At 36.2% G+C, this 8,809-nt stretch overlaps 2 protein-coding genes across 6 annotated transcripts; one reads left to right on the top strand and one right to left on the bottom strand.

Annotated features, from left to right (window-relative positions):
• Positions 1–573: 573 nt before the first annotated feature.
• LOC21386253 (sterol 14-demethylase) lies at positions 574–3,512 on the top strand. 3 transcript variants are annotated; one of them, XM_024165156.1, is made up of 3 exons: positions 574–649; positions 1,108–1,605; positions 2,256–3,512. In XM_024165156.1, the coding sequence occupies exons 2-3, from the start codon at positions 1,144–1,146 to the stop codon at positions 3,252–3,254; spliced, it is 1,461 nt and encodes a 486-aa protein (XP_024020924.1). In that variant the 5' UTR covers positions 574–649; positions 1,108–1,143; the 3' UTR covers positions 3,255–3,512. The 3 variants fall into 3 exon arrangements, with proteins under 3 accessions (XP_024020924.1, XP_010095720.1, XP_024020925.1); XM_010097418.2 differs by having other exon boundaries at positions 580–717; XM_024165157.1 differs by lacking the exon at positions 574–649 and having other exon boundaries at positions 1,316–1,605; positions 2,246–3,512.
• A 640-nt stretch (positions 3,513–4,152) lies between these two features.
• LOC21386252 (peptidyl-prolyl cis-trans isomerase FKBP19, chloroplastic) lies at positions 4,153–7,795 on the bottom strand. Of its 3 annotated transcripts, none has more exons than XM_024165162.1 (11): positions 7,552–7,795; positions 7,407–7,450; positions 7,172–7,313; positions 6,764–6,849; positions 5,958–6,008; positions 5,469–5,549; positions 5,331–5,375; positions 4,990–5,045; positions 4,703–4,778; positions 4,475–4,623; positions 4,153–4,384 (listed from the first exon to the last, which is right to left on the bottom strand). In XM_024165162.1, the coding sequence occupies exons 1-10, from the start codon at positions 7,787–7,789 to the stop codon at positions 4,528–4,530; spliced, it is 915 nt and encodes a 304-aa protein (XP_024020930.1). In that variant the 5' UTR covers positions 7,790–7,795; the 3' UTR covers positions 4,153–4,384; positions 4,475–4,527. The 3 variants fall into 3 exon arrangements, with proteins under 3 accessions (XP_024020930.1, XP_024020931.1, XP_024020932.1); XM_024165163.1 differs by having other exon boundaries at positions 7,407–7,438; XM_024165164.1 differs by lacking the exons at positions 4,153–4,384; positions 4,475–4,623 and having other exon boundaries at positions 4,711–4,786.
• Positions 7,796–8,809: the final 1,014 nt, after the last annotated feature.

Here is an 8,809-nt window from a genome sequence, read left to right as displayed (position 1 = left end):
CTAATGGATCTCTGGATGTAAATTGCCTTAGATTTTTATAGAAATGTACCACAAATTTTTCGTTCATCATCAAATTGAACCCTGAATCTTTTAAATTTTAACATTTTAGATCGTCCATAAATTGAAATCAGTCATTAATTAGATTGTATTGTATTGTTACGAATTATAAAAAAAAATAGATTTTTAAGGATTTATTTAATTTATGAGTTTAAATTAATAATTTTAATTCTGATTTTTTAAATTTAAATTTTTTATCCAAAAAAAAATTATATTGTTACGAATTATAAAAAAAAATAGGAATTCATACCATAACGGCGGCCGGGGACGCTGCTGGTATTGTAGAAACCGGCCCGAAGCCCAAGCTTAGCTGCCTTTTGTCGTATTCTCACGGAGGAATCCAACTTGGCACGTGATACAAACTGTAAGGAACCAATTGCAGAACGCCACGTGTACGGCAAACAACCTTTTCCTGGCCCACTGTTTTCCAGATCCTAACCACAATTCGGCTCCGCTCATTTCTCAGTCCAGTTTCTTTTAAAGAGGCTGATCCCAATTTTAACAAACAAAGCCTAATTAGTGACTTCCTTTTACTCACTCTCTCTCCTTTAATATTTTTCATATAAACCTTGGGATTATCGTCGTCAATCACGTACGAAGATCCCTAATTTCTTAATCCTAATTGCTTTCCCTATCTATTTGTTCTGAATCTTCAGTTTGGCAAGTATTTTTTTGTTCGATTTCTCATCACCGGTTTCCTGCATTTCCTGAATTGTTCCATCCTTTTCGATTATTGTCGTCACTCTTTTTTTTTTTCTTTCCAGCAAGGGATTGAATAAAATTGGATTTTCTAGGCGTTGTTATTTCCTTTTGCATTGTTTTTAGTGAATTTGCCTTTTTCTTTTTCATTTTAGTGATATTTTCTCTTTCAGCGCGAGTTCTAGTTGCTGGAATTGCATTGTAATTTGTAATGTCGTTAGTTTCTTTTATGACTTTTTTTTTTTTTTTCTTTTTGTGCGAGTTGTGATTGTTAGAATTTATGGTAATTTCTAATTACAAAATGTGATTGATTTGCTTAGCTGATTTTCCTGTTTCGGTGAAAATTTTCAGTTGGGTCCCCCATAATTCAATCAGAATCACCTAAGGATGGATGTTGATAACAAGTTGTTGAATACGGGCCTGCTCATAGTGGCCACTCTAGTGGTGGCCAAGCTCATCTCTGTGCTTATAATGCCGCGATCTAAGAAGCGGCTCCCTCCGGTGGTGAGGACTTGGCCTCTCGTTGGGGGACTTCTCCGATTCATAAAAGGTCCGGTTGTGATGCTCCGTGAAGAGTTTCCCAAGCTTGGTAGTGTGTTCACTGTGAACATTTTTCACAAGAGGATAACTTTCCTGATTGGCCATGAGGTTTCGGCCCACTTCTTCAAGGCCCCCGAGTCTGATCTTAGCCAGCAGGAGGTATACCAGTTCAATGTGCCGACTTTTGGACCCGGGGTCGTCTTTGACGTCGATTACTCAGTCCGCCAGGAGCAGTTCCGCTTCTTCACGGAGGCTCTCAGAGTCAATAAACTCAAGGGTTATGTGGATCAGATGGTTACGGAAGCAGAGGTGAGAACTTGGAGCGAATGTATTCGTAATATTTTGTTGTTTTAAGTGTTAGTTAGCTCATTGAGTTTTTTTCTTGGTAGAGTGTTACTTTTTAAGCCAAGGCTTTGCTACATGGCAACAATAAAACCTAGTAAATTGTGCCAGGAATGGTGATTGATTGAAAAACGCCATTTCAACTAATATTTTTAAATATACAAAATCCAGCCAATTGTGCTAGACGACTCATTCGGCTCGAAACACAAATTATATAAAACCTCGAGAAGCTGAAAATGTAAAGTTATTTTCCTGTTAAGGCTTACTAGAATTAATCTTAACGTACCATTAAGTTGTCAACAATAATTCTGTAATCTATCTTTTCATGTGATTAAGCTATACTTTATACTTTTCATGTTCGGTTCAAGCATGAACGATAACCAGCCACATTGCTAGCAATTCACAGTATGCTCCTCATAAACGCACATTTAGTTGCATGATCTTCGCTTAATGAGTTGGTGTTTTACGTTTTCATAGTTTAATTCCTGACTAAAGACACAACCAGTGGTCCAGTTATTTAGAAATTTTTAATTCGTCTTGTATTCTTCACTGTTATTCATATCTAATGGAGGAGATTCATGGTTTTAATTCTTTCCATTCACACTAGCATTTCGCAGGATTACTTCTCCAAGTGGGGTGACAGCGGCGAGGTGGACCTGAAGGATGAGCTAGAGCATCTGATTATCCTAACAGCCAGCAGATGTCTTTTGGGCCGAGAAGTTCGTGACAAGCTCTTTGCTGATGTTTCTGCCTTGTTCCATGACCTTGACAATGGGATGCTTCCTATTAGTGTTATCCTCCCATACCTTCCCATCCCAGCTCACCGCCGCCGTGACCAGGCACGCAAGAAGCTAGCAGAAATCTTTGCAAACATCATAGCTTCCCGTAAGCAAAGTGGCAAGTCAGAGAATGACATGTTACAGTGTTTTATTGAGTCCAAGTACAAGGATGGCCGCTCAACAACCGAGTCTGAGGTGACTGGCTTGCTAATTGCCGCTCTCTTTGCTGGGCAGCACACTAGTTCTATCACCTCAACATGGACTGGAGCCTATCTTCTCCGTCACAAGGAGTACCTGACTGCTGCATTGGAGGAGCAGAAAAAACTGATGGAAAAGCATGGGAAGAGGGTGGATCATGATATCTTGGCTGAGATGGATGTCTTGTATCGAAGCATCAAGGAAGCTCTTAGACTCCACCCTCCATTGATTATGCTGCTACGTAGTTCGCATAGCGATTTTAGTGTACAAACCCGAGAGGGGAAGCAATATGACATTCCAAAGGGCCACATAGTTGCCACATCGCCAGCTTTCACTAACCGGCTTCCTCATGTTTTTAAGGACCCAGATAGGTATGATCCCCACAGATTTGCAGCTGGGAGAGAAGAGGACAAGGTGGCAGGGCCTTTCTCATATATCTCATTTGGAGGTGGTAGACATGGATGCCTTGGTGAGCCATTTGCATATTTGCAAATTAAGGCAATATGGAGTCATTTATTGAGGAACTTTGAGTTAGAACTTGTATCGCCGTTTCCCGAGACCGATTGGAATGCCATGGTTGTAGGTGTGAAAGGAAAGGTGATGGTGCGCTACAAGCGACGAGAACTATCTTTTAACTAGTCTCAAAAGACGTAGGTGGGCTATTGGCATTTCTAAGTTAGCTCGCATATAGGATGGTTTTGGCTCCTCTTTATGCATTTGTTTTGTATCTGCTGCGGCACTTTTCTTCACTGAAGCTCCCGTGCTTTTCTGTTGGATTGTTGCTCGGATTTAATTGCCTTGTATTGAACCTTGTTTTGTGTTGAATTTCTTTCAGTTGTAGTGTATTTTTGGAATCTTTATGTCATGGATTTTGGTGGTTTTAACTTCAAAAAAAAAACAAACAAAAAAAAAACATTAAGTGAAGCAACAGTGTGTAGAAAAATATGCATTTTTTATACTTGATGTATTTTTGTGTCCTTGAAATTTTGACTGAAAAGCATTGGACTTTGAGTTGGAAGAAAATTATCAACAAACATCAAATGATATGATTCTTCTCAAGTGGCCAAGTACCTAAAGCAAAGAACAGAGACAAAATGAGAAAACTAGATTATTAGCTGAGATGTAGTAAATTGGGTTTGACCAAGATTTATCCAATGTAAGACCAGCAAAAAGAAAAAAAATTTAAAAAAAAATGGAAAAAAGAAAGGAAGAAGAAGATATGGGCAGGTCCAATATGACAAATTCAGTGGCAAAAGTCAGCACTTTATTCACAAAGTTGGGATGAAGTTAGAGCATTTCTTTAATCTTTTAGCAAAGAAAAAAAGAAAGATTAATGAAACAATAGAAGAAAGTTTATACCTGCACTTCATAAATCTTGCATGCTTTTCTTATGAGAGATGGGTATCCTAGACAACAAACTTCTCCTCATCTCATGAGGCATTGAACAACATTTGATCTCAATGATAAAATCATAAAATAACAGTTGCACTAAAAACACCTATCATAAAATAACTGTACTTCAATTCCAGATGGGTTGAAAAAGTACTATATCCATTACAATCCAATTTAACCAGATAAGATTTACACAAGTAATTGGAGCAACAAAAAAATAAAATAAAAACACCAAGATTTAGATATTGTATCGACAAAAACGGAACAAAAATAAGGAAAACTCTCGAGCTCCAGAAAGATAAAACTGTCATTCCTCGAGATGGATGGAAATTTATCAAACCAGCTTCCTCAAATCAATGCATCAAAATCTCAGCACTCTGAATTAAACATAAGAACTCAAATGTCACTAAAGCTATAATCCAAATACTTTTCCACTTAAGCAAGATATTGCCCACAAAGAAACTAACCTCTAAATGCAGGAAGTTGTACTTGATGAGCTAAGTTGAATTTTGGTCGAAGATCAGTTTGGTATGATCTTAAGTAGCTCAATATCAAACAAAAGAGTCTTATCTATCAGCCCTTGGTTCTTCAAAACAAAATCCAAGGCTCTCTGGCCCTGTCACACAAACAATTTGCAATTTTCAAACAAAATCCCATATTGTATCATAGAATCACCAAGAAGACCAAATTGTTACCGAAAATGTGGTTGGTCTTGGTCCACTCTTGTTGAAGTCGTTCTCAGGGTATCCTAATTCCGGGGGCACTATAATCCTGCACCACTGTGAACTAGATTGTGAAATTTGCCCATACATGCACTCAGGCCTAATGTTTAAAATCAATGACTCAAGTAAACCTCCTTATCTTTCAACTTTTCATCCCATTGATAAAATTACACGAATGTCTTTGTCTAGTAGTTGTTTTACTAACTTTTTGAAACAATTCCTTAATAACACAAGGCTGATATATGGGAGATGCCACGCACCTTCTAATGCCACCAAGAGCCATGCTTGAAACAGCCTCTTCAAATGCTGGTATTACCTGATAATTTAAAAACTAAAATTGAGCAACCAAACACAGATAGGCAATGCAAGTCACCTACAAGAGATGAGGGTATGATTTATATGCCATTATGTTTTCAAAGTCTTAATTGAATTCCTAAATTCATTGTTGTCCTTGTCCATCACAATGTAAGATCAAAGAGTACATTCTGATACTACCATGTTCAACAATTGTACCGAACATTGGAATCTAGCAGGTTCTCATTTCCATGCTCCAAATTACCACATACCACCTGGCTATAAACATAGAGTATTAGCCTCTCACCTCTTGAGATCCTACTCTAAATTTGAAAAAGTCCTTGTCATCACCCTGCAATTAGAGAAAATGCAAAAGATGAATAGTCCATAAATCAAGCTTATCAGAAGACTCATCATTTTAAGGGGTGAGAGGAGAATTCAATACCTCAAATGAACCGCCCTTGGTCTTATTCCGAGCTTCAAATATACGGCCATAGTATCCTATAGTATAACCATCCCAATCAACCTGAAATTGCATTGAAAAGTCAAAAACTAACTTAAGCCACCTAACTCAAACATGAAAGAGTAACATCTATTTCCATTTGTATTGGGTTGTTTTAGGTCAAACTTTGTAGCATCTCTACTCAAAAGTATGTTTAGAACACTACTCTTTCAACATATTAGACGCAAAAATGTTCGCCATGAATTTAATAGTGAGCATTGGTATCACTAGTGTCTGGTGATGCATCACTACATGTGTGTCAATAAGAGACAACTATCGATCATGAAAAAAAAAAGTTAGCTAACTCACCAACATTGATATGTGGTGATGCAATTACCAATTTGATAATAATATATATATATATATATTTTTTGGACAGTTGAAAAAAAAATAAAGAGAAGACAATGAAAAGGAAATAAAGGGGTGTTGTACCACAACAGTGTCGCCCCTCTTAGGACCAGGGCCATCTCCAAGTCGCAAGTCCTGCATTCTTCATAGATAGATAATTAAGAATCAAACTGACTACAGATAGTGGAGGCTGTGGAAACATAAATATGGGACAAAAAAATAAAGAAAACCAATAATATAACCAAGAGAAAAGAGACGACGTTTGGAATAATGGCAATGGAAGATAGATGACCTTATACTGAAGACCTGATTCCGTTTCTGTGTAGTCCGGATACCGCATTTTCGTCTTCCCATAGTCCTTCCCTCTTATTGCTGGCACTGTATTATTATTCAATATGCACGTCAATTTTCCAACCAGATTAAACTCATTCTATTACAAATTCACAGAAATAACGATGTGAAAGGGCCTCCAAAAATTCTCTAAAATTAATGCTGCCTAAGAAATATTATATCCAAACTATTTTTTTCGGGCTAAAAATAGAAGAGTATTGCTACATTCACATCTGATTTGTCTAGACAGAGCAAAAAGAAGAGAAACTGCCACAAAAATTGTATAATTAATTAGCTGGATTTATGTTGTGATGTGCCACAAAAAATGTATAATATTTTAGCAATTTTCGGAAAGGAAGAGATATATTACTGTCGGCAAATTGGGCTGCGGCAGCAATTGTCCTGCATTCTTCATAGATAGATAATTAAGAATCAAACTGACTACAGATAGTGGAGGCTGTGGAAACATAAATATGGGACAAAAAAAATAAAGAAAACCAATAATATAACCAAGAGAAAAGAGACGACGTTTGGAATAATGGCAATGGAAGATAGATGACCTTATACTGAAGACCTGATTCCGTTTCTGTGTAGTCCGGATACCGCATTTTCGTCTTCCCATAGTCCTTCCCTCTTATTGCTGGCACTGTATTATTATTCAATATGCACGTCAATTTTCCAACCAGATTAAACTCATTCTATTACAAATTCACAGAAATAACGATGTGAAAGGGCGTCCAAAAATTCTCTAAAATTAATGCTGCCTAAGAAATATTATATCCAAACTATTTTTTTCGGGCTAAAAATAGAAGAGTATTGCTACATTCACATCTGATTTGTCTAGACAGAGCAAAAAGAAGAGAAACTGCCACAAAAATTGTATAATTAATTAGCTGGATTTATGTTGTGATGTGCCACAAAAAATGTATAGTATTTTAGCAATTTTCGGAAAGGAAGAGATATATTACTGTCGGCAAATTGGGCTGCAGCAGCAATTCCATCCTCCTTGGAAGCATTCCAGAGGGCTCCAGTTATTATGCCACCCATTAATATAACTATATTTCTTCTTTCAATTAACACCCCTCTTTCTCCAACAGATTGAGGACTTAACTGTAATAAAATAAAATAAAATAAAAAGTATTACTCTCTAATCCAGACATTAACATATAAAGTTTAAAGTTATGACAAAGCATGATCACTTACGACATCAGCTTCCCACGAGGACCTCCTAAAATCTGGAAAAGTCTCTGAATTAAGCAAAAGGAAATTCACAAACAATTAAACATAACTCCTAGCAATCAGAACTCGCCAAAAATTAGAAAGAAGAAAAATAAAATTAAAAAAAAACCTTGCTTTTTGAGCTTGTTCAGAGCTGATTCTAGGCCAGTCTTTAACTGGCCGAGCATTTCTGGTCTTACAATTCCACGCATTTCTTTTCTGCTACCATTAACATGTTTGGAGAGGTTGATGGGACTGAAAGCAGAGAGGAATTTTGGGGTCGAAAGAGAAGAAGAAGAAGATGATGATGATAATGAGATGTTATGGCGGCAAGCCATGTTAGCCTGAAAGTAGTGCAGGGCGTCCATGGATTGGCCTAGATGATACTAGAGTAAGAGAACCATAAATACACACCGCATATATCTATCATCTCTGTGCTCTTCCATCCATTCATAATGAACGCCAACATCAACAGTTGATGAAATTGAAACTCACCGTTTCATTTGGTTTTTTTTTTTTTTTCATTGCAAAAATTTGAGTTTTTAATTCAAATTAAGATGTGATTTTATGTGAAAATTTTTTACTGTAATAAAAAAATTAAATACTATTATTTCTAAGAGTTTTTTATTATAATAAAACTCAAATCGGTAAAATGAACGGAGTGATCTAAATGAATTTTTAACACAATTGTTCCCGAAACTTTATTCGTTCCAGCAAATTGCCCTTAAATTTGTTCCCGAAACTTGCTAAACTCTTGCAATCTAAGGTCTCGTTTATTTCACAGATTCGAGTTTTCAGTTTTAGGTTTTTACAGTAAAAAACTCTCAAAAAATATCGCAGCTAACTTTTTTTACTACAGTGAAAAGCTCTCAGAAAATGTCACATCTCAACTCGAATTAAAAACTCAAATTTGTGAAATGAACGAGGCCTAACACATCTTGTTAACATCTATTAAAATCTGTTAAAATACGAGGGGAAATGTATGTGCCTCTCACGTGAGAACCAAAAACCCACATCTGATCCTATTTAAAAAAAATAAAAAATAAAAAATAAACCGGACCCAAAAATCTCCGGGTGTGTTTGGTAAGGGGATTCGTACCCTGATTTGAATCATGGTTCATGATTCGCTACAGTGTTTTCTCTCACAAAAAATACACGTAAATCGAAAATGATTCTAATATCATAATTTTAATTCATGAACCAAACGTCTCTTCCGTTTCTAATTGAGACCCTTACAAAAATCTCCCAATACCTCAATCTCAATCCCAAAATTCTAGAATATCAAATGATAGCAATATGTGTATGATAACGTAACCCAGGAAAGAAAAAAAAAAAAAAAAAAAAAAAAAAAAAAAATTTTAAAATTTTTCAAAAACTTTAAAAAAAAT

The sequence above is a fragment of the Morus notabilis genome, unplaced genomic scaffold (genome assembly GCF_000414095.1).
Source record: "Morus notabilis unplaced genomic scaffold, ASM41409v2 Scaffold2508, whole genome shotgun sequence".
In the NCBI taxonomy this organism is placed as follows: Eukaryota; Viridiplantae; Streptophyta; class Magnoliopsida; order Rosales; family Moraceae; genus Morus; species Morus notabilis.
The sequence above is the reverse complement of the archived record's forward strand: the minus strand, read 5'-3'. Positions and strand labels throughout refer to the sequence as shown.